Here is a 25601-nt window from a genome sequence, read left to right as displayed (position 1 = left end):
TATGTAGTTTAGTTTTTATGAAATGGACATTGAATATGGTTGCATTTGTTCATCCTTCACTCTATTTGTGTCCCACCCCTTCTTAAAGGTATTTTTGTGTGCATGTATATATATATATGTATATATACATATATATACACCTGTATATGTTATTTTCAAGAATGTTTGTATTTTACACCTAGCTTCCACATATGAGAGAAGATATGTGCCATTTCTTTCTGAGCCCGAATTACTTCACTTAACATAATTTTTCTAGTTAATGACATAATATTATTTCTGATAGAATAGTAAAATTCCACTGTACACATATACTACATTTTCTTGATCCACAATCTGTTGTAGGGCCTCTGGGCTGTTTCCATACTTGGGTGTGGTGAATAATACAGCAGTGAGCTTGGATGTACAAGTGTCTTTACCATATCCTGACTTGTAATGTTCTGAGTACATGGCCATACGTGGTATTGCTGGATCATAGAGTGGTTGTGTTTGGGTTTTTGAAGAAACTCCAAACCACATTCCAGAGTGGTTATAGCAGTTTACATTGCCAATAACTCCACCCCCCTCACCCATCTCCACTATCATTCCTTATTTATTTATTTATTTATTTATCTATCTATCTATCTATCTATTTATTTATTTATTTATTTATTTATTTATTTATTTATTTATTTATTGCCAGTCCTGAGCTTGGACTCAGGGCCTGAACACTGTCCCTGGCTTCTATTTGCTCAAGGCTAGCACTCTGCCCCTTGAGCCACAGCGCCACTTCTGGCCATTTTCTATATATGTGGTACTGGGGAATCGAATCCAGGGCTTCATGTGTACGAGACAAGCACTCTTGCCACTAGGCAATATTCCTAGCCCCCTTATTGTTCTTATTCTAGATGCTGGCCAATCTTAATGGGGTAAGATGGGATCCCAATTTTTTCTTTATATCAATCCTGGGGCTTGGATTTAGGGTTTGATCCACTGTCCCTGACCTATTTCGCTCCAGGCTAGTGTTCTACCACTTCAGCTACAGTGTCACTTCTGAATTTTTTGGTAGTTAATTGGAGATAAAAGTCTCACAGACTTTTCTGCCCAAGCTGGCTTTGAACTGCCATCCTCAGACCTTAGTCTCCTGAGTAGGTAGGATTATAGGCTCGAGCCACATGCACCCAGTTCAATATTATTTGTATCTACATTTCTTTTATGGCCAGGGATGTTGAGCATTTCCTCATATGTTTATTGTCTACTCTTGCTTCTTTTCTGAAAAGTCTCTCTTTAGCTCCTTTGCCCATTAATTAATGGATAATTGCTTCTGGGGAGAGGGTTAGTTTCTGGAGTTCTTTGTATGTTCTGGATACTAGGCCACTGTTGGATATTAACTGGTAAAAATCTTCTCCCAATCTATAGGGTATCTTTTTCAGCTGTCATCTATTACTTCCAAAATTTAGCCAACATATAATGACAAAATAAGTAAAAGTTGTCTCTGAATTAAACTTGATACAAGTTAAACTTGATGAAATTAAACTTGATGCAAAAACTCTACTTTCTCTTATTTTGCTATGGAATAGTGAATATACACAAGTAGACTCGTATTTGAGAAACATTGAGCAAGCATCCCATGCTATTTAGAGAAAGTGACTTGCCACTGTTCTTTGATTGCTCTTTTGCCTGTCACTACTCTCAGTAAAATAATAGTAATTAAGAATACAAACAGGAAAAACAGCATGAAGTAAGCAAGATTCTTAACTGTGACATTTAATATCACATTTTCCATCTTGTTGAATTTGTCTTTAGTAATGTGACGTGTGAGGAGGAGGTATGGGGAGCATATTTGTAAATGATTGTATCTGGAGTTTCAAATGAGGTTTTGGAAGAGTTATCTGACCCTGTGGCCAAGCCATTCACCCAGAAGCCTCCAGTCATTACTGATGGTGCCCATAACATTTTGTATACTCCTGAGCTAATGGAATGGAATTTCTGTGATCAGGCCCAAGTTTCCTCAAATAAAAGTGAGGAGTATGGATTTGCTTTTTTCCCGTACAATTCATCCGATAGTAACATTGAGAAACAGGATCTTGGTGAATATCTTGACCAAATGATTATGAGGCTAACCTAGAAATTACAGATGTGAAGTATCCAATTGGTAAAGAAGATTGTGTGTGTGTGTGTGTGTGTGTGTGTGTGTGTGTGTGTATGTATGTGTTGAGGAGCACAAGCAAAAGGAAGGGGAAAAAACTCTCAGGCATGATTCCTGCTGAGTGAAGTAAGTCTGTCCTGGAGAATAATACCATCTGCCAAGTGTGTCTGCTTTGCCTTATCTGCTTGATGTACTTATGGTCTGACTGCTTATTCTGCAGGCTTCTGAAATATTGCAGCAACCTTCTGGCAAAATTAGGTGAATTCACTTCAGTAGAAACTAGCTGTAGAAATTTGGGAAGCATACCCATGTATTGTCTTACAGTTAATTTCTGAGTTTTTGCTTTTTTACTCCCCTGAGGGATTTCTTCCAGCATCTTTTGTTCTGAGCATATCCCCTCATTCATTTTTTCTCCTTTTCTCTTACTCCCTCTGGTGTGTGTGTGTGTGTTTCAGTTATTGAGGATGGAACTCAAGACCCCGTTATATTTATTGTCTGCTCCTTTATGAAGCCATAGCTAGAGTGACAACTTCCTCCTGAGTTCTGAACCTTGTGAAGTCTCTTCAGATGCACTATTCATGATCACAGTGCTGAATCATGATACTGAGTCTATTCGTAGTAGCTTCACTGAGTGATCTTCATCTAATCAAGGCCAAAGCCTTTCTGAGTCTAGCTTCATGATTGGCATGTGACATATGTTTAATGAATTTCTTAAGTAAAGGAATATGTGAAAATGATGCTTAGTTCCTAAGCCTCTGGTAGAATTACTAGCAATGTGGGTGGAGATGAAGGCAGAAAGGTTGGGTTTGCAGATTGAGTGAAGGTGTTGCTGAAGCTGTTGCCAGAGGTATGAGTTATGTCATTCCACTCCTTATGTGTGTCTCCTTGACCCACATAACTTAGCCTCTAAAGACATAGTCCTTAGTTCCTGTAATAGAGCTACCTGGCTCACTGCACTGGTGTCTCAGTGATCCTCTAGACAGAGTTACCCAGAAAGGCAGTAATATGTAACCTTCATACATAGTTTTATTGATAGATGAGTGTCCTGTGCTTGACTGTGGGAGTTCCTCTTGGCTTACCTTTCTCTTAGTTGATTGATGGTACTAATTTTCTTATAATTCTTTCAGCTGGCGAAGGACAGAAACCTAAGCTTTTAATGAAGGAATCCAGCTATGATGAAGTTGAAAAAATCGACACTGAGTATGTACTGTTCATTCCTAATCACATGGGCATGGGTTGCATACTTGTTCTCTAAGATATAGCAGTCCACTGAGCACAAGTGGCATCTTCAGGGGGGATAAAGGAATGTCACTGGGGAAACAGCTTATTTTCTATAAATGAGCAGCACAAGGACATTTCTGGGTGTGACTCCTGGCAGAGCAATTTGTGTTTTAAGTATGAAACCCTGCCATCAGAGTGGGCTTCTGACTGCAGAGTGGTGCTGAGAAAAATTCTATGTGCTGTAAAGGTAGACTTTCTCAACTGTTGCTTTCCATCTTTATCATACAACTGCATCTCAGTTGATGATAAGGAGGAGAATAAAATAGACTTTTCCTCAGTAATGCTAGGATAATACAATGAGAGATTACCTACTTTATACTTAACACAGAACAGTTATCTCCTTTAGAAGGTATGTGCAAAAAAGGAAAGATTGTGGGGGTGCTGGGAATATGGCCTAGTGGCAAGAGTGCTCACTTCGTATACATGAAGCCCTGGGTTCGATTCCCCAGCACCACATACATAGAAAACGGCCAGAAGTGGCACTGTGGCTCAAGTGGTAGAGTGCTAGCCTTGAGCAAAAAGAAGCCAAAGACAGTGCTCAGGCGCTGAGTCCAAGGCCCAGGACTGGCAAAAAAAAAAAAAAAAAAAAGGAAAGATGCATAGAAAGATGGAAAATCAGGAGTAACGAAAGTCTTAATAGTTCCAAGAAGGAAACTAAATTACTGTGCGGAAAAGACCAAATATTGGCAAGAAGTTAATTATTCTAGAAAACACCATGAAGAGAATAGGTGTTTAAATTTCGATTTCTTTTCTTTTTGTGTTTCATTGCTTAGGAATATGAAGATCGATTCAGAAGATGATGATGAAAATTTCCAAATGAACAACCAATATGTGATATACACTATAAGCACTGGAGGCAAGTATACTTCTCTCTTAAAGTAGTAGGTGAGCTCTGACGCCTTAGTTACTAGCAGTTTTTGAACAAAGTTGGAGTTTATAATCCCTTGGTAACCAGCACTACCATTTTTTCTATGAATGTGCAGAGTGTGGATATGTCTGGGCTCCACATCAGCAACTGTTGATGCTAATTAAACTTTGAGAGTCCTCCAGAGAAGACTGCTTACCTGTCCAGGGCTCTACCCAAAAAGCAAAGGAGAAAAATGAAGAGCTTAGACTGAGAACTTGGGGGCTGCTCTGCTGTATCTTCAGTGTCTTTTTCCCCTTCTTTTTTTGTCTGAGTCTAGGACTTTTACTTGGATACCTGATGCCTTCTCTTAATGATTAGTGCTCTGCCATCTGAGCCACACCTCCAACTCCTTCTTTCTCTTTTCTTTACCTGTGGGAATCACCAAAGAAAAATGGAGTAAGGTTTGGTCCCCACCTTCTTTCCACCTTGCTAAATATTTGTCAGCTGTGGTTTCAAGAGGGTCAAGTATCATTTAATAGCTGCATAGTTACATAAGCTAGGAAGTACCAGAAGTTTAGCCAGGACACAGTCACCAATCACATAATCACAGTCTCTTCTAAAATAGAAATTTACTTTGATGCAAAAGAAACTTCCACTTTCTCTTATTTTACTATGTGAATATATCTAAGTGTATAGACTCTTGTTTGAGAAACATTGAGCAAGTGCGTTGTGCATGTATTTGAAGAAAATGATCTGCCACTGGTCTTTGAGTGCTCTTTTTTAATTTTTTTTTAAATTTTATTTTTTTATTGTCAAAGTAATGTACAAAGTAATGTACAAAGGAGTTACAGTTACATATGTAAGGCAGTGAGTACATTACTTATCAAACGTTTTACCTCCTCCTTCATTTTTCTCCCACCTTTCCCCTTTCCCCAGTTTCCTCCCCACCATTACCCGAGTTGTACAGTTGATTTACAGCACATTGTCTTGTAAGTATTGCTGTTGCATTGGTTTGACTTTTACCCTTTGTCTCTCCATTTTGGTGTTCCCTTTCCCTCGTTCCAATCAATGTATGTACCGTACTCTTTTATATGTCCTTACTCTTAGCAAAATAATAGTAATAAAAGAAGACAAATAGAACAGCATTAAAGGAAGGAAGATTCTTTTTTTTCCTGCCAATTTTTGGGGCTTGGAAACTCAGGGCCTGAGCACTGTCCCCTGGCTTCTTTTGCTCAACACTTGCACTCTACCAAGTGAGCCACAGCACCACTTCTGGCTTTTTCTGTTTATGTGGTGCTGAGGAATCAAACCTCTAGGGCTTCATGCATGCTGGGCAAGCACTCTACCACTAAGTCACATTCCCAGCCCAAAGGAAGGAAGATTCTTAACAGATTTTTTTTTCCCCTGCCAGTCTTAGGACTCAAACTTAGGTCCTAGGCACTGTCTCTGAGCTTCTTTGCCTGAGGTTAGTGCTTTGCTACTTGAACCGCAGATTCACTTCTGGCTTTTGAGGTAGTTTATTGGAGATAAGAGTCTCATGGCCTTTCCTGCTTTGGCTGGCTTTAAACTGCAGTTCCCAGATCACAGCTTCCTATATAGCTAGGATTACAGGTGTGAGCCACTGGTACCCTGCTTACCTGTGGTTTTTAATGTTATATTGTACAGCTTGTTCATTTTGTCCTAAGCAATGTGATATGTTTATGAAGATTGTGTCTGGAGTTTCAGGTGAGATTTTGAAAATGTTGTCTGACCCTGTGGCAGAGCCATTCACCCAGGAGCCTCCAAGTTAGTGATGATGACCATAACAATCTGTACACTCATAAGCTAATAGAATTGTCAGTGTCAGGTTTTCTCAAATGAAAGTGAGGTGGATGGATTTGCTGTCTCCCACCCAGTACAATTCACCTGAAAATAACATTGAGCAACAGGATCTTGGTGAAAATTTTGGCCAGTTACCAAATGATCCTGAGGCTTGCTTAGGTTTAACTGGTGAAAAGTTGTTAGCCAGTAAAGTTTCTATGTGTGAAGTGGAGCAATCAAAGAAAAGGAAGGAAAAATCAAACATGTGTGTGATACCTGTAAGCCAAGTATGTTTGTCTCAGGGAGTGTAGCCTTCTGGCAAAGTGTATCTGCTCTGATTTATTTGCTTGATATGCATGTGGTAAGGCTCCAGGCTGCCTGTCCTGCATATAAACTCTGAGCTATTACAGTAACCTGGTAACAGCAATTAGAATTGGCCACCCTAGTGGAAGGATCTTTCCAGAAATGTGGGAACATCTATATGTTTCCCTTCTTTAATACTTTAATTATAATTTTATTAGTATGCGTTTTTAGTACACAATGTGTTCCAGTCAATCTCATCTGCCATTCTTTTTTTTTCTTTCCTTCCTAAAACAATTTTAACAGGTTTTGTTCAATTATACATGAAAAACATCTGTCTCTACAGTATTCATACATATATTCATGCTTTGGTATTTTATTATTTTTTTCTTCCACCTCCCTGAAATGCTTTTTCTTCCCTTAAGGGAATTCTATTTTTTCTGTTTCCTTCTGCTCCTTCTCCTTTTCCCTTCATTTCTTCCTTTCTTCCTTCCTTCTTTTATCCCCTCCCCTCCCCTCCCCTCCTCTCCCCTTTTCCTCTTCTTCCCCTCCTTCCCTCCCTTCCTCCACCTTGGATCAAACTTTATCCCATTTTTTGGTAAGACCTCCTGATATTGTTAGATTCTCTATGAAGCCATAAGTTACAGCTGGTCCGCTCTCCTGGGTTTTCAATCTTTTAGAATCTCTTCTGTGTTGAATCATGATCCTGAGTCTATTCTCCCAGTAATTTCTTCACAAGAGGAGTCTTCTTCATTTTAAGTGAGGTTGAAGTCTCTCTTAGGTTCTGGATTCCTGATTAGCATGTAACAGATGTTCAATACATTCCTCAAGAAAGGAGTGATAGTTATTCTTGGTTCTTAATTCTCTTGCAATTAGTGGCAATGTGAGTGTAGATGAAGGTAGAAATGAAGGTACTGCCTAGGGTATGAGTTACTGTTCCACTCCTTAGGCCCCTGTGTACCTCAGTGGCTCACACAATCTAGCTTCTAAGGACATAGGTATCAGTTCTGGTGACAGAGCTACCCAGTTCACTGTATTGGTGTTTCAGTGATTCCCTTGACAAAGTCACTCAGAAGGCAGCAACGTGCAACCTTTGTCCATAGTTTTATTGATAGATGGATGTCCTATGGGGGCTTCGCCTGGGCTTGCTTTTCTGTTTTATTGATGGTACTAACTTTGATGATGGTACTAATTTTATTATCCTTTCAGATGACAGAGGACAAATACCTAAGATTTTAATGAAGAGAGCCAGCAATGGCAATGCTGCAAAATTTGGCACTGAGTATGTACTGTTCATTCCTAATTATATGGGCATTAGTTGCACACTTGTTCTCTGTTCAGCAATCCACTGGTACAGGAGGCATCTTTAAGAGGATAAAGGATTGTCATTGGGAAAACAGGGCTTGATTTCTAAAACAGTGGGGAGAGACATGTCAGGGCCTTTAGGCCACCTTCCAGTTTCCCTCCTCCCTCTTGTACAGCAGCCTTGAGGTAGACTGGGTGTGGGTGTCTCTTGTACAGCAGCCTTGAGGTAGACTGGGTGTGGGTGCTCTGTCAAGAGCCCGGCAGATACTTGTCAGAGTAGGTTCTTTCTGCCCACACATCTCTGACCTGTGAGGATTCCTTTGTCTGTAAATTCAGCTCATAGAGTGGTGTGTAGCCAAATGAGAGACTTCTTCCAGATAAGTTAAACCTGGTGGCCGCAAGTTTGCCCTATACCAAGACAAATGTAATGGCGGTATTGAGAAGGTAGAGCTGACATGTTCTTTTCAACTGCTGGAATTGGAGGAACGGAGGTCAAAGATGTCTTCCAGTTTTCCCAGTGCTTTCTGTGAACCTAGTCACTACTGTGTATATCTTTATGTTTGTTTTGTGTTTCTTTGTTTTGTTTTGCTGTTTGCAGTTTTGGAGATGAAACCCAGGTCTTGTGCATTCTGTCAAGTGCTCCACCACCGAGCTGTGTCCCCAGTCTTTTGTGAAATATCAAAGATCAAACATCACACAGTAAAATGAATTGATTTTGGTTCTCTTACTGATTTTCATTTTTGGTGCTGAGTATTGACCCCAGGGCCTCTGGCTTGCTAGGAAATGGTTCTACCTCTAAAACTTACCCTTTCTTCCTTAAAAATTATCTTGCATTAGTTATATAGAAGAGTATTCCATTGTTACATTTCCATAATTTTTTTATTTTTTATATTTCGTTTTTAGATAAGATCTTGCTGCTATTTTTTTTGCCTGGCTTGCCTCAAACTGGAAAATGTCCTGTCTCTGTCTCCCAGATATATATAGGCAAACACCACCATGCTCAGTTAGGTTCCCTTAGTTTTTTAAGCTCTTGTTACTAAAAATAATTTATTAAAATTATTTAGGTTAAAGATATAGTAATATTAAAATAAAATAATCCAGACATTTTTTCATTTAGATTCCAGGAACTTTTCACTTTTCCCTTATAATACTTTCTAAATAGCAGAATTCTCTTTGTCTTTACTACCATTTAGGATTAATTCATACTTACATCTGAATTACCATACAAGAGAAGCAATGTGAAGACCTTTGTGTTGTTTACTTATGATCATTTTTTGTTTTGCATTGTTTTGTTTTGTGGTTCTGATGATGGATTTCCAGGCCCAATAAATGCTAGGCAAACACTACCACTGAAGTTCACTATCATCCTGTATGTAACTGTGAACTCTTGTTTGTGGATAAAGATATGTCTTAAGAAGGCCAGGGAAAAATGTGGCACTGCAGGCATTGCATCAGCAATTCTAAGTTTCTTCTTTGCCTATAGGGTTGGACATCTTGGGTCATATCCAGGTTGCTTTGGTTGAGACTATGACAAAAGAAGCCTGTTCCTCCTTCAAAAGTGATAAGCTTGTTGCTGTGGTACTTCCTTTGTCAGTGTGGGGCTTCCTGCTTTACTTAGTACTATTTCTATGCAGGCTGCTTGCTGGATGTGGGATCTAATGTATCCAGTGTAGAGTCTTGTTTGTTCCTCTGATGTGGGAATGATCAGCCTACAGTGGGCCTTGAAGATGAAATTTGCTATTTTTCAAAGCCAATTTTGTCTGAGTACACACTAGAGAATTACTTTCTTTGCTGAATACCACAGATGCTTCAGGTTTTCATGGGCCCCCCTTTTTGATGCAAATTTGCTTTCAAAATTAGATAATTGCCTACTGTGATCCATATCAGACTTTGAGATGAAGGGTCTTTACCTTTTCTTGTACTTTTCCTTTTTCCTCATCCTAACCTCCTCAAGTAGGTTTTATTTTGCTGTTTAAGGATTCCTGTGCATTCTGATTAACTTTGTCTCCAGAGTCATGTGCAGTCACTCACTGTGTTTGTCCCTGTTTTTCTAGCTCTGTAGGCTCATTTCTCTGGAATGTTCCAGCCAAGATAAAAATACTGGTTTAAACAAATAGTTATTATTGATGTGTATCCTTTTGTGTGAGGCAATTATTTTTTGTGCCATTTCAATTAGGCCTTGAAAAATTGAACAGCAATTGTGGTTTAACAGAAAGACTGTGAAATTTGGGTTAGAAGATTGTCTATGAAATTTGGGCAAGTTACTCTGAACTTCAGTTTCCTTGTCTGACAGTCAGTGATGGCAAAAATAGTAATAGCTTTTTTGAAGAGTGGTTGTAAAGATTAAATGTGATATTACAAGTCAGATGCAGTGGCTCACCCTTTTCATCTTAGCTACTTGGGAGGCTAAAATAGGATTGCAGTTCTAGCCAGCCTGAGCAAAAAGTTTGTAAGATCCCTTCTCAACCGACTAATACATAGGCTGATGCAAAAGGGAGTTCTTTGCAAATGATGAAAAGCCATGCGGATTGTTGTTCTCAATAGAAGTGGAACTGGGGTCACTCTAGGCTATGGGAAAAGAAGTTGTGTTCCCACGAGTATGGAAAATAACAATTTGTATCTAAGGGATGTTTGAGTTTCCCAGTTTGTCCAGAGTGGAAACGGTAGCTAGAAATAGAAGCTAGGACCAAGTTTACCTGGACATTGAATGTTAGCCCAAGTGGTCGTGAAAAATCAAAGGGGTATGTTACCTGACATGTGACCTAGAAAGGCAAATCTGGAGGAGTGTGTAGAGTTGAATTGGAAGAAAAAGAGCCTTGTAGTAAGGAAAATAGTTAGAGAATATGATATATCAGGTCATAAAGTGGAGAAAAAGAACTTGAACTTCAGCTTGGGAAGGAGGGACTGGCTTAAAGATCCTGTAGGAAGTAAATATTAGTTTGTCTCTGTGCCCAGCTACACATTTGTAAGGATAAAGATGAATTAAAAATGCCTCTGAGGTAACCATTTACAACAGAAGGGTTGATTTGTGTGCCAGTTGGAAATTTGCATTGGGCAATTAGTTGTAAATTTACGGGTTAGATATCAGGATGGCTTGAGACTACAGCTATGGGTGTGAGGCTCAGTGCTCAAGTTGAGGTTGAAACTAGGCCTCACATTTCTGAGAAAAGGCTACCATTGGAATCTTGGAAAGCACCCTTATCTAAGGAGCTGGAAGGAAGAAGGGACAGCAAGTTTTCAGTCTTTCTTGGTCTGACTTTTATGCATAAATTTCTTCTACTTATTTCTCTAGCTATGTAAAACTCAGTTGAATTCACCTTTGCAGGAAACCTACATGCAAAATACCTGGATGCTTCTTTCATGAAATTGAAAAGTTGAAACAATATTCGGGAAGGAATTTCAAGCGCAATAAAGATGAGCTGACTCAGAGAATCTATGAACTGGCTAATACTACCATCTTTGATGACAAGGTAAAATCAATGAATAAGCATTTATTGAACATTTCCTGTATGCTACCACTCTTGGGTACTATATAGTGTGTAAAACATGTACATGTCATGGCCTGGAGAAGTTTTGATAGCAAGATGAGATATGCATATGAAATGGAGACTGTTTTGGGGTTTAGCTATATGAGAAGCATGGTTGTTAAAGTGGACAAGCAGGGGAAGAATGCTATGAGAGCCTGACTATTCAGAAAGTAAGGTTGCCTTGAGGAAGTGAGGCTTCTGGTTTTTGAAGTAGCAATAACAATAGTGACAAGGGAGATGTCTTGAGGTTTCACTTCCTGGCAGGCAGGGTTCATATTGAAGGATCACCAGAAATAGCTGTGTGAACTTAGGGCAATTCTCTTAACCTCAGTTTGCCTTTCTTGTCATCTCTAAAATTAGGCAAGGGGGTGGAATGTGGCCTAGCATGCATGAAGCCCTGGGTTTGATTCCTCAGCACCACATATACAGAAAAAGCTGGAAGTGGCACTGTGGCTCAAGTAGTAGAGTGCAAGCCTTGGGACAGTGCTCAGGCCCGGAGTTCAAGCCCCAGGCCTGGCAAAAATAAATAAATAAATAGATAAATAGATAAATAAATAAAATGAGGCAAATGACAATGTAGTTGTCCCTTTATATTTTTAGGGAATTGGTCCTAGTTCTCTCAAAAAATAACAGAATCCACATGCTCAAAATATAAAGCCCTTATATAAAGTGACATAGTATTAGCTTATAACTCACATATATCATCATATACTTTAAATATTTCTACATTACTTACAATGGGAAAACGATGAGAATTGTACATAAATAGTCATACTGTATTGCTTGGAGAATAATGGTAAGGGGAAAATTGATACATGCAGAACAGGCACAATTTTTTTCAAATATTTTTTTGCCTGCAGGCATTTGGTACTCATGGCTATAAAAGGACAATTGCTCTTACTACTTCAAAATTCTGAGGCCTGCTTTTGGTCTAGGGCACAGTAATCTCTATTAGTTTTTTTTCTTTTCTTTTTGCCAGTCCTTGGGTCTGGCATTCAGGGCCTGGGCATTGTCCCTGAGCTTCTTTATGCTCAAGGCTAGCACTCTACCTCTTGAGCCACAGCACCACTTCCCGCTTTTTTTTTTTTTTTTTTTTTTTTTTTTGCCAGTCCTGGGCCTTGGACTCAGGGCCTGAGCACTGTCCCTGGCTTCTTTTTGCTCAAGGCTAGCACTCTGCCACTTGAGCCGCAGTGCCACTTCTGGCCATTTCCTGTATATGTGGTGCTGGGGAATCGAACCTAGGGCCTCGTGTATCCGAGGCAGGCACTCTTGCCACTAGGCCATATCCCCAGCCCACTTCCCGCTTTTTCTGTTTATGTGGTGCTAAGGAATCGAACCCAGGGCTTCATGCCTACCAGGCAAGCACTCTACCACTAAGCCACATTCCCAGCCCTCTTTTAGTTTTAGGTAATAAAGGACCAGGTAATAGATGACCTTGGGAATCAGCTTGGGAGAGGTATTAATTCATTTTACTGGGTATTGAATTCAGGACCTCATGCTTGCTGGGCAATTGGTGTACCACTTCAGGCATACTCCCAGCCCTTTTTGCTTTATTTTTTAGAGTGTCTTATACTTTATACCTGTGTTAGCATTAGCACTAGCCTGAATAGCTAGGATGATAGGCTTGAGCCACCGTGCCCTGTCTGATTTTCTGTGTGTTGTCCTTTCCTGAATTTCAACTTGGCTTTCATTCTGCCTGGAATGTTTAGATTTGTGTGTCTTTTGGATAGATTTCTCCCCAACTTATTCTGAGCCAAGAACCTAGAGAAAAAAGTTTCTCTTCTTTAAATAACAACTCTTGAGTTACTTGTTTCTGGTCTGCTTAGAACTTTCTGATTCTTTTTCATTCTCAGCTTCCAAAGAAACTAGATATCATTTGGAATAAAAAGATGTTGCACACTGCTGGCTTGTGTATTGCAAATGAGATTCGGAACCTGAAGAAGGACCGTTATGCCAGGATTCATATGTCTTTGAAAGTCTGTGACTCTGCAGGTAATGACAGGAGCTTTATTTTTTTTTCTCTTTTGTTTCGATACTAGGGGTTAAACTCAAGGCCTCAAGTTTACTAAACAAATGGTCTACCACTTGACCTATGCCTTTCTTAGCACCTGTTAAATTGCTTTCAGCTGGCAGTCTGTTCTAAAGTTTCAGCTGTCATTCCTGGGTGGTATGTGTGTTGCTACTGTGTGCTGCTTAGAAGAATTCACTGTTGGATGTCTTACCATTCTTACCAACTCACCAGTCTCTCTACCAGGCCTGTCCACATGTTTTCCTTGCCAGACTCAGCCTCTCCATTCTCTTAGTAGCTGAGGGTCAAAGTCCTCTCTATCCATCCAGTCAGCAAACCTTCTTTCTCCATCTTTGTCTTCACTCAGACATAGGCCCTCTTCTCTGCCTCTTTTCCCTGCCCTATTCAGTCTCCTGTGCCCTACTGTGTTGCTTTCCTGCTGAGAAACCTAGAATTTTTCAACCATAGAGCCTGGCTTGGAGGCCATTATAAACTACCTCTGCTCTCCTTGGCCCATCTGGACTCTATTATTATTAATCTTTAAGTAATTATACAAAGGAGTTACCATTAGATAAAGCAGTTTATGAATACAATATATCTTGATCAATGTCACCCCTTTCAAATTCTCATCCATCCCTCCCTTCCTCACCTCTTCCTTCCTTCCTTCTTAATTTTGTAGGATATACATTAGATTCTTGTCTGCATTTCTGCTCCTCCTCTTTTCCTCTTCATTTATCCCTTTCCCATTGACTTCACCCTACCATTTTTGAGTACATGCTTCCTGGTGTTTTATTTTGCCCAACTTTGATTTTGCTTTTCTAAGGAACTATGCTATTTTAGAGCTCCCGTGAATCTACTGTATTTCAGTTAATATATTTATATATACTTGGATCCCACCCAACATATTTACTTATGAGTTTGTAGGCTAAATCTAGCTTCCATATACAAGGGAAAACATCTCTCTGTGCCTGACTTACTGCATCACTTAACATAACTTTTTCCAAGTCTTTCCATTTATTTACAAATGGTACAAAGTCATTCTTTTTAATGGATGAGTAAAATACAATTATATATGCCACATTTTCTTGATTTATTAATTCATTGAGGGGCATCTGGGCTGGTTCCGTACCTTGGCTATGGTGAATTGTGCTGCAGTATTATGTTGATAGCTTTACTGTACCCTGATTTGTAATCTTTTGAGTAAATGTTCAGGAATGGAATTGCAGGATCATAATATACCACCACTTACCTGATACTCCAGCCAGGTTGTCTTCACATTGGACTTCATGTTTCCTGACCCCAGCCTTTGCTCACGTTTTGCCTCCTCCTGAACATCTACTTTTGTGATACTGAGAATTAAAGTCAAGGCCTCACACATGTTAGACATGAGCTACATCCATATCCCTTATTATATCTCTGGAAACAATTCTTTGGCAGTATTGGGGTTTGAACATAAGACATCACAATTGTTCAGGTGCTGCTCTTGCCACTTGAGGTACACTTCCAGCCCTAATCTTTGCTGGTTATTTGCAAGGGAGGGAGTCGCAGGGACTTTTCTTCTAGGATTGGCTTTAGACCATAATCCTCCAGATCCCAGCCTCCAGAATAGTTAGAATTACAGGCACAAGTACCTGGCTAGGAAACATTTTTTTTTGAGATGGGGTCTTACTATGTTGCTCAGGCTAGTTTTAAGCTTTAGGGCTCCAGTGATCATCTGGCTTCAGCTCCCAAAAGCTTGAATTATAGTCATATGCTACCCCAACCCACTTTTGAATAGCTTTTCTTTATAAATCCAGTCAGTTGTTAAAATTTTATTTTGGTGGACTTTGACCCACATCTGACCTTGGAACCTCTCCTGACCAGATCCCCATAGCTGTATTTCACCAGTTGTTTCCCTTCCCCTTCTACTTCAGAAGGTAAGAAACCAAATCTTGCCACATGTATTTTTTGTAATCCCCTATTAAAAAATGAGCACACTGGCACTCCTTGAAAAAGACCAGTTCTCTTAAGTTTCTTCTGTTAACAGAATTAGGTTGATGTAGGTGGAAGTTCCACTTTCAGAATCCTGGGAAGGTGTCTTCACACACAAAAACACAGACACAGATACACACACACACACACACACACACACACACGATACCTTTTTGTCAGGTGGAGGTGAAAATTAAGGGGTAATGGGGTAGCAAGTTAGAAGATCATTGGTTTTATTGCTCATGGTTGTTTTTTCATTTGTCTTCCAAGATCGAATCCGGGATACTTTAATACATGAAATATGCCATGTAGCCTCCTGGCTGATTGATGGTGTCCAAGATTCTCATGGTGATTCATGGAAATTTTATGCTAAAAAATGTAATGAGATACACCCAGAGCTGCCGATGATCACCCGGTGCCACAACTATAGGATTAACTACAAAATTTATTATGAGTGTATTCAGTGTGGAGCCAGGTAAGATCTTTCTCAGACTTTTTTTTTTTTTTTGCCAGTCCTGGGCCTTGGACTCAGGGCCTGAGCACTGTCCCTGGCTTCTTCTCGCTCAAGGCTAGTACTCTGCCGCTTGAGCCACAGCACCGCTTCTGGAGGTTTTCTGTATATGTGGTGCTGGGGAATCGAACCTAGGGCCTCATGTATCCGAGGCAGGCACTCTTGCCACTAGGCCATATCCCCAGCCCCTCAGACTTTTTTTTTTGTAGTAGGGTTTCAACTCAAGTCTTCCAGCCTGCTAGGTAGATGTTTTACCACTTGAGCCACAATCCCAGGCCTTTTTTTACTTTCACTATTTTTCATGTAGGGTCTCTTGGTTTGGATCCTTCTATATATGGCCTTCCATGTAGGTGGTATGGAGTTTTATTGATTGAGATGAGGGTCTTAAACCTTGTCCTTCCTCATTTCCTGCTCCTAAGACTTTTCCTAATTACCTTTCACTCTGCCATCCAAGTGATTTTTCTCTCCCTTCTAATTTTAGCTAGCTTGACTCCAGTGGCTGCTAGGGATACCGCTCTCAGAACAATTGCTTTGAGCCCAAGACTGTCATCTTGGAATTGATACTGAGGCATAATGACTCATTCCTTTGTTGTTGTGTGGTATCTTTTTATTCTTTAGGATTGGCCGCTACACCAAATCATTGAACACCGAACGTTTTCTCTGTACCAACTGCAAAGGCACACTTGTCATGCTACCATCACTGCGGAAAGATGGAACCCCCATTCAGCCCTATGTGAGACCATTTGCCATATATGTGAAGCAGAATTACAGAAAGGTGCTGCATGAGATGCCCCATTACTTCCATGGGGATGTGATGAAAAAGCTGAGCAAGGATTATATTGCTGAAAAAACAGAAAAATCCTTAAAATAGTTTTAGAGTGCATTTTTACAAGCTGAATTGTTTACTGACAAGCAATTTTTAGAAAAAAAATCTATTTCTGTTAAGACTATTAGAGTTTAAGTACATGTTTTTGGGTTCATGTTAGTATTGGTGGTTGTTCTTAACTTGAGGGCTAACCAGTCTGAAGCTCTTTAGGTGTACCTTAGGTGTTAAATTTGCATAGCTTTAACATGTAGAACAAAATATAGAGGAAAAATAAGTCTCAAGAATGGTGGATTAAGAGAATGAGAACAATACTGGAAAGAGAGTAAGTTGCAGCATTTTACAATCAGGGCTGCTAGTACAAAAATCTGTTTCACTTACCTTCTATAGAAAAAGTAAACATGCTTTGTGAGTTAAGCTTCTGATGACTTTGAGTGGAGCTGTTCGGGCCATGTAATGTAATTCAGGAAAAATAATAAATGTTTTCTGCATTTCATTTTATGTTTTTTATTTCTGTGACTGACCACAAGTGCTTCAGTATATTCCTTACATCTAGAAGATGTCAAGGATGTGGATTGGATTCAGCATTGCATTTGTTTCCTCTGATTGCCACAACATAATGGCTTAAAATAACACAGATGTATTTTCTTACATTTTGAGAGCTCAAGAGACTGAGATGAGTTACCCTGGAGTAAAATCAAGGTGTTGATTGGACTAAGTTCTTTCCTGGATGTTCCAAAGGGAGAATCCATTTCTTTGGTTTTCCAGCTTCCAGAGGCCATCCACAGTCCTTGGTTTATAGCTCCTTCTTCCACATTCAAAGCCAGCAACATCTGCTTTTCTTTCCCTTTCTATGTCCCTCTTTCACTCCTAAGGAAACTTGTGATGGGTCCAGTTAATCTAGAAAAAGTCAGCTGGTTAGCAGCCTCAGTTCCTTTGATCAAATCTTTTTGTTGCTGCTGGTGTGGGGAGTAGTGGGGGTGGTGTGAGATGTGTGTGTGTTTTGAGAGGGTCTAGCTATGTAGCCCAGCTGCTGAGCAGACTGGGTCATGTCAGTTAGTGGTTTCATTAAGGGGAACTGACAGTGCAGTCCATCCATGGTGCCTCTTCACTTTCTGCCTTAACTCAGCAATCATGAGTAGCTCCAGTTACTTCCTCCACTCACAGAAGCCCCAGTACCTGTTGTGGAAATATGGTCCCCACAGCCTACCTCTTGGTGGGATATATGTGAATGACTATTAGCAAGTCATTTGCAGTCCTGTTGCTTTTCTTCGAGCCAAATGCCATTTCCGTAGTAAGAGCCTGCATCACCTCTCATGTCACTCAAATGACCCACACAGCTTTTTTACTTAACTTTGGTCCATCACATTAACCCAAACTACCTTTCAGTTTTATTTGCAACCCTTCACCTGTCTGAACCCTTAAGTGCAGCCAGTTGGGACCACTTATAATGCTCCCCCAATACACGTTGCTCTTTTCAGCCTTTCCATCTTTGCTACTATATTCCTTTCTGACTAGAAGTATAGTCTTCATGCATGAAAATGCCACTTTCCCTTTAGGTCTCCAGGATGCACACCAACAGGCCCCAACCATGCGTTGAGTCCTGGGTTCACTATGCCTTGTGGCATAGATGGCTTGGTATTACTTTTTTAATTGTTATTATAAAGGTGATGTACAGAGTGGTTACAGTTACATAAATCAGGTAAAGAGCACATTTTGTACAATGCCACCCCATTCACTCTCAGTTTTTTTTCCCCTAACATCCCATCCACAAGATAGATGGTTCAACAAAAAGTCTAGTGAGTACTACTGCTACATTTGCTCAACCTTTGTCCCTTTAATTCTTTGTCCCCCTTGCCCTCCCAAAGACAGCTAAGTAAATGAATAAGACAAAACAAAAACAGCAAGAAGGAAAACCTCTTGTTTCCATTTCTTGGAGTTCATTTAAGTAAATATTTTATATGGTCAGATGTACAAGAATTGAGCCTTTGTGTTCCTCTCCTAAAAATATCTTCCTTTGGTCTTACTGTGTGTAGTCCTGTATAATTTATCATGTCCCAGTGTGTTTTGGTTCTAGCTTCTACACAGGAGAGAAAATATGTGTCATTTGTCTTTCTGAACTTGATCTACTTCACTTAACATGATTTATTTTAGGTCTATCCATTTCCCTGCAAATGACATAATCTTATTCTTTCTCATGGATGAGTAAAATGCCATGTGTATATGTACCATATTTTTTGATCCACTCATCTATTGTAGGGCATCTGAGCTGTTTTCATAGCTTTGCTACTGGGAGGAATATTGTAGCAATGAATATGAATGTGCAAGTGTTTTTACAGTATCCTGGCTTGTGAAGTTGGCTGAGTAGATGCTCATGAGTAGTAGTATGGATGGGTCATAGGGGAGATCTATGGTTAATTTTTTTTTTTTTTTTTGCCAGTCCTGGGGCTTGGACTCAGGGCCTGAGCACTGTCCCTGGCTTCTTTTTGCTCAAGGCTACCACTCTGCCACTTGAACCACAGCGCCACTTCTGGCCATTTTCTGTATATATGGTGCTGGGGAATTGAACCCAGGGCCTCATGTATAGGAAACAAGAACTCTTTGCCACTAGGCCATATCCCCAGCCCAGGTTAATTTTTTTTTTTTTTTTGGCCAGTCCTGGGCCTTGGACTCAGGGCCTGAGCACTGTCCCTGGCTTCTTCCCCCTCAAGGCTAGCACTCCGCCACTTGAGCCACAGCGCCGCTTCTGGCCGTTTTCTGTATATGTGGTGCTGGGGAATCAAACCTAGGGCCTCGTGTATCCGAGGCAGGCACTCTTGCCACTAGGCTATATCCCCAGCCCCTAATTTTTTTTTTTTAGGAACCTCCAGACTGCTGTCTAGAGTGGTGGTACTAGTTTACATTCCCACCAATGGTACAATAGGGTTCCTTCCCTCCTCTCCACCACATTCCTGCAAATATTTGTTGTTGCTTGAATTCACAATATTGGCCAATCTAACTGGGGTAAGATAGAATGTCAGGTTTGTTTTCACTTGCATTTCCTTTATGGCTAGGGATGATGAGTGGTTCCTCCTGTGTTTCGTTTCTATTCTTACCTCTTCTGAGAAGTCTTTTTTTAGCTCCTTGGCCCATTTAGTAATTGATTTATTAATTTGGGGAGGGGTTAGTTTCTTGAGCTCCATATATATTATATATATTAATTCTCTCTGTCTCTCTCTCTGTCTTTCTCTCTCTCTCTCTTTATATATATATATATAGGATATTAAGCCTTTGTCTGATGTATTGCTGGTAAAGATCATCTCCTGGTCTGTTGGCTGCCTTTCTAGTTTAGTGCTATGTCCTTTGCTGTGCAGAGACTTTATTTTGATGTGATCCCATTTGTTGTCTCTCTTCTATCTGCTGTGCCCCAGAGACTCTTCAAAAAATTTCTGCCTATGCCCATGCCTATGCATTCTAATGATTCTTCTACTCCCTCTTGCAGTAATTTCAAAGTTTCAGATCTGATGTTGAGGTCTTTGATCCACTTTGAGTTGATACGATTGCATGGTGACAAACTGGAATCTACTTTTAGTTTTCTGCATATGGATTCCAGTTAGTATTACTACTTTTTAGTGCAGCTTTTCTGCTAGCCTGAACTTCTAGAGTGCAGGGACTTAAGTCATTCATTTGGTGGCCTCTTCACTAAAGTGTGACCAGACAGTCCAAACAGCCAGCTGCTCAATTGCTCACTGCCAACACCCAGGCCCATGAGGGTGCCTGCTAATAACACCAGATAGGTAATAGGGGATCCCAACAGAAGGCAAAGGAGTGCCAAGAAGAGCAGAGAAAAGGCTACAGAGACGTTAACAGGCAGGAGGGGCTGACACAGACACAGGACATTCCTTAGCTCAGTCAGGGCTGGCTAGAATAATGACTGCTAATACACCTTGGTCCAAATTAGCATGTTTATTAAAGGCATAATTTTTTATAAAGGTGAGCAGTGATCAAGTATAAAGGTGTTGGGCACTGAGCAAATGTAAAGATCTTGGGGACCACATTAAAAATCATAGCTGAAGCAGAGGTCTGGACCTCGGTTGTTTGTCTCATACTACCTGCATATGGGGAAGGCCAAGTTCTACTTACTGATTAGCAAGTAGAAGAGCATTAGGGACCCACGCAGTCACCTCTGAAGTGGCAGGATGGGGCTTTGTAGCTAAGAAGCAGAAGTGGAGCCATTCCCACTGTTCTGGGACTACCAGTGAGTTCCAGGGGCAAGGTATGGGATAGCCAGAGCCAGCCGAGCAGTTGAGGGATGGGATGGAGGAACTCTGAGTGTGTGTATGTGTGAGTGTGTAGGAGATTAGGGTACATAGGCAAAAGGGACTACCCATCCCAGCTTCACAAGCCTGAAAAGGAAGCCTCTGTGGTTTCAGACCAGGATGAATCCTTGCGGTAAGATGATGGTTGCTGCTGAAGCCTTCTCTGGTTAGGGCAGCCCAGGCGCATGAGTAGTGTCCACAATCGCTCTCTGAACTTGACCCCCACAAAGGCATAGAGTAGTGGGTTGAGGCAGCAGTGTATGTAGCCCATACCTGAGGTGATTGATTTGGCTACATCTACCCGGCTTTCTTGCCCACAGGTGCGGGCCAAGGTCCCCAGGTCCATGAGAGTGTCCACCAGCACCACCAGGTGATAGGGGGTCCAGCAGAGAGCAAAGGCCACCACTACTACCACCACTAGCCTCATGGCTCGCAAGCGCCGCTGGCCTCTGGAGACCAGTAGCACAGCCAGGATGCGGGCATAACAGTAAGCCATGACCAGCAGGGGCAGCAGGAAACCAGCCACCAGCTGCAGTCCCTGCAGAGCCCTCCGGCCCACCAGCCGGAAGTTGTGCTGGCAGTGGGTGGCATTGAGTCGCTTGTCATATTGGGCTGACAGGAAGATGAAGTCTGGGAGGGCAAAGATCAGACAGAGCCCCCAGACAACAACACAAGTGAGAGTCACACGGGTTGGGGGCCCTCGGCGGTAGAGCTGGGTGGCATGCACTATGTTCAGGTAGCGGTCAAAGCTGATGCAGGCCAGCAGGAGAGCCCCTGAATAGAAGTTGATATTGAAGAGAGCACCTGCTACTTTACAGAGGGCAGAGCCAAAGACCCACTGGATGGCAGCAGCCACTGCCCAGAGTGGCAGTGTCAGTACCAGCAGTATATCAGCCACAGCCAGGTGGAGCAGAAAGGTGTCAGTACTGCTGAGGGCTGCACGCTGGCTCAGCAGCACAGTTGCTACAGCACCATTGCCCAGCAGGCCCAATAGAAAGAGGAGGCTGTAGAGGGCAGGGAGGAAGGCCCTGTCGAAGTTCAGACTGAAATCCTGTGGGCAGGGTGGGGACACACAGCAGGTGTCACTCTCATTTTCTCCATAGTCGTAGGAAGAGCTATAGTTTTCCAGAAAGAAGGCCAAGTCTGAGGCATCTAAAGTTTGCCATTCGCTCACCTGCAGGAGGGAGGAAAGAGGGAAGGGAGGCTAGGCTTTGTAAAAGCCTAGAATCTGCCCCACCCCCATTGTGACTTCTCTGATGAGTAAATTGTTCTGTAAAGCAAGCCCCAAGGGCCTAAGTCAGACCCTGAAATGGTCACCACTTCTCTCCCAGGGCTGCCTGTCCTGATGGTGACTTCCTGTCTCATAAACTGCATTGTCTTTCTCTTCTCAATCTGGTGTGCTATCCTATATTTCCAAAGGAGAAAGAACTTCCCTCCCATGCCCAGAGCCCTCTTGGTGCTCTCTCAGCACAGTTTGCTGGGCCTCAGTGTTCAGGCCACCGCTAGTTCAACACCTCCTGCCATCACTTCTCCTGTCACTGGCCTTCATTTTTTCAGCCCTCATCTGAAGACCCCAACTTCCAGCCCCCTTGGGAGGCCTCTACAAATCACTGCCCTCCTCCCTGCTTTCTACCCTGTGCTTACCTCCCCTACACAGACTGAGCACCTGTTTAACCTTATACTGGGCTTCTTCACACAGCTCTAGAAGAAATCTATTTTTGGGTGGTACTGGGATTTGAACTCAAGAGACTTGTACTTGTCAGGCAAAGTGCTCTACCACTTGAATCACACCTCCCGCTTCCTTTTCCTTTTTATGAGATGAGGCCTAAATGTAATGCTTAGGCTAGTCTCAAACTCCCGAACTCAAGTGACTCTTTTGCTTCTACATCTTAAGTAGTTGGAACTACGGGAACATATCACTGTGCTTGACTTGTAGAAGCTTTTTTATTTTTATTTATTTTTGGTGCCAATCCTGGGGCTTGAACTTAAGGGCCTGGGCACTGTCCTTGAGCTATTTTGCTCAAAGCTAATGCTCTACCACTTGAGCCACAGCTCCATTTCTGGCTTTTCTTTCTCTCTCTCTCTTTTTGGAGCTTATTGGAGATAAGAGTTTTACGGACTTTCCAGCCCAGGCTGGCTTTGAACCCTGATCCTCATATCTCAACCTCCTGAAGAGCTAGGACTACAGCCAGAAATCTTTTGATACCCACTCACAACCACCAATTCCCTCTCCAACACACAACCCACAACCATCTCAAAGCATTAGGCCTCCCCAGTGCCAATTCAATATAGCACATGAGATCTGAAATGCCAAGTCAGAACTGAAGGGAATCTTAGAGATTACCAAAGTTGAGCCTCTACCAGTTCCCTACATTTGGAAGATTAGGCACTAAAGCCAGAAAAGGAGGATACTGGCCTGTGGTTAGTGGCCAAGTTAGGTTTTCAATTTCCCATCTAGTGTTCCTACTACAAAGAAGCCCAAAGCCTCCACCTGCTTACTCAGCCCTCTAGTTCAGCCTATCCATGTGTCCTAGAATGGCCTCTGGGAGCTGTGGTTTTGCTCTGATGGGCAGCGACACTTACCTCAGGGGTCATGCCTAGGCTGGTGCTCCGGCTGCTGAGGTTGTGTGCTGCCTGCCCCTCCACTTTGGTGCTTGTGGTCCGGAACTTGCAGTGTACAGAGGAAGTGAAGGTTTTATGGTTCTCGGCACAGCCTCTTCCAGAGGACTAGTAACAGCCACCCTTCCTGGCTCCAGACTTCAGAGGTCCTACAAAACCATTCCTGTGGCCAGGTGAAATTACTCGGGCCATAAAAACCTGGGACTTTTGCTGAATTTGTGGTCCTTTACCTACCCAATAGGGTTCATATATAAACAGTTCTAGGAGCAGGCAAGAAATTTTATTCAGTAGCCAATGAATGGTGAAGTGAAGCTCATACTGTAAAGGCACATATCCCTGAGTAAACCTGGGCTTGGAAAGTCTTACTAGGGTTCCAAGAGGGAAGGAATGGGAAGCAGTATGCTGTCATCAAGCTTTTTATAAGAAGATATTTCCTGGGCTCCATATACTACCTCTTTTCTTCAATCATTTGGGTCTGATTGGGTCTGACTTGGTATTGGTGGTGTGTTTTTTTGTCATTACAATTAATAATAATGAAGCAAGTGTCTGAAGTGTCAACATGGCATCCAGACCAGATTGAGCAGGTTGAGAACCCTCTCCTAACTTGGAGGCTGGCAACTGAGAGCATGTGATAGTCAACAACCAGGCTTTAACTTTTGCAAGCAAATGGCACAACTGACAGGCTACCATTAACATCAGGGTGCAGTCTGCTGATAGAAACAGAAAGGGCATGGGGTGTAAGGGTGGGGACAAGTCTTTTGAGGAGAAAGGGCTGAAGCAGAAGCCACCCTGTGGGGGAAGTGGAAGGCAGCCCTGCTGCCAGGTGCAAGAACTGCTTTTTTACAGTGGTCTGTCTGTATTAAGTTAAACATGCTCATCTGTCTTGGGTCTTGGCATGCTTCTGTTGTCTGTAAAGGATTTTAGCTTTCTGAAAAATTAGCTGGGCACCAGTAGCTCACATCTATGATCCCAGCTACTCAAGAGGCTAAAATTTGGAGGATCAGAGTTTAAAGCCAATCTAAGAAAAAACATCGGAGAGGGACTTCCAGGAAGACAGCGGAGGAGCTGCAGAGCACTAGCTGAGCTCCCTCCGACATCGCAGTTTTCTGACCCCATAAAAACTTTTACTCCTAGAAAGACAGCCAGAGTAAGTTCTAACAGTACAGGGATTCTGGCCAGGAAGGAAAAATCGACTTTGCTCGTCTGAAAACACAGATTTGAGCTCTGGGCGGCATCCCACCGCCGTGCCAGTGCCAGCGCTGGCACAGCACCCAGCACAGCAACCAGCACTCTGCGCAGCTAAAGCACACGGCGTAGACAAGGGAGAAATACTCCAGACGGCGGCTGAGCATGGACGACCTGAAATCACAGAGAAAGCGTGAGTACCCCATGAAAGATATTCTCACTCGCGCCCACAGAGCAGCTTCTGGAAGGCAGCCCTTCCCCCACCGCCAGAGCAAAGCACCATCTTTGCCACTGGCATAGGGTCAGACCAGATTGGAACTAAAGCGGGCCTGGGGAAAGTGAGGGCAAAGGAGCCATCTTTGAAAAGGGCAAGAGAGCCAGCTCCGCCCAGGAGAACGCCCCCTGCCCAGGCGGGAGGTGTGTCCTGGGCCTCGGCTTAGCCAGAGGTACTTCACCCTGCCCACCGGAATTTATAAATTTAAAGTGAAAGCGGCTAGCAGCTCCCGGTGGCATGGAAACACCAGACAGGGGAACAAACAGTTCCTGAGAAAGTTAAACGGTCCCGTCACAGAGGAAGCCCAATTCCCAGCCCTAAACGGAGCTGCATTCCATAGCCACCTCCGCCAAGGCGGCCGCCACACTCAGGAGGGAGGAGCCTCCCCCAGGCAAGCAACTCAGCTGGGTAAAACAGGCCAGAGGCGCCCCCCCCCCCGCCCTGCTGAGTCCACAGCCTATTCAAAGCCAGGCGTCAAAGGCAGCAGCCCCACAGCAGACAGAGGAGCCATGGTTCCTGAGACTGCTCAAGTCCCCATCTACAGAGGACTCCCAAGGCCTATCTGCAAGCTGTGCAAACCACAGAGACCCAGGATTGCACCAACAGGGAAGAAGGGTCAGAACAGAACCACCCCCTGCAAACTGAAATCAAGTCAAACCCAGCCAATCAGGAAAATGGACTGCAGACCATCGCAAGGAAACCAGAGACTGGGGAAAGACCACCCAAA

At 42.4% G+C, this 25601-nt stretch overlaps 2 protein-coding genes across 3 annotated transcripts in view; one reads left to right on the top strand and one right to left on the bottom strand.

Moving 5' to 3' along the window:
* The window catches only part of Gcna (germ cell nuclear acidic peptidase), a 75139-nt gene extending 58145 nt beyond the window's left edge, over nt 1-16994 (top strand). For both annotated transcript variants that reach the window (XM_048335819.1, XM_048335818.1), the window contains exons 17-23: nt 3253-3325; nt 4180-4262; nt 7563-7635; nt 10984-11128; nt 13039-13177; nt 15435-15639; nt 16294-16994. In XM_048335819.1, the coding sequence (XP_048191776.1) occupies nt 3253-3325; nt 4180-4262; nt 7563-7635; nt 10984-11128; nt 13039-13177; nt 15435-15639; nt 16294-16546 (971 nt within the window). In that variant the 3' untranslated portion in view covers nt 16547-16994. The remainder of the gene's footprint in view (nt 1-3252; nt 3326-4179; nt 4263-7562; nt 7636-10983; nt 11129-13038; nt 13178-15434; nt 15640-16293) is intronic.
* A 3512-nt stretch (nt 16995-20506) lies between these two features.
* Cxcr3 (C-X-C motif chemokine receptor 3) lies at nt 20507-23485 on the bottom strand. Its single transcript, XM_048335822.1, has 2 exons — nt 23380-23485; nt 20507-21970 (listed from the first exon to the last, which is right to left on the bottom strand). Exons 1-2 carry the CDS (start codon nt 23389-23391, stop codon nt 20876-20878), a joined length of 1107 nt encoding a protein of 368 aa, XP_048191779.1. The 5' UTR covers nt 23392-23485; the 3' UTR covers nt 20507-20875.
* Between the last annotated feature and the right edge of the window lie 2116 nt (nt 23486-25601).

Source organism: Perognathus longimembris, chromosome 28 (genome assembly GCF_023159225.1).
Source record: "Perognathus longimembris pacificus isolate PPM17 chromosome 28, ASM2315922v1, whole genome shotgun sequence".
Classification (NCBI taxonomy): Eukaryota; Metazoa; Chordata; class Mammalia; order Rodentia; family Heteromyidae; genus Perognathus; species Perognathus longimembris.
The sequence above is the reverse complement of the archived record's forward strand: the minus strand, read 5'-3'. Positions and strand labels throughout refer to the sequence as shown.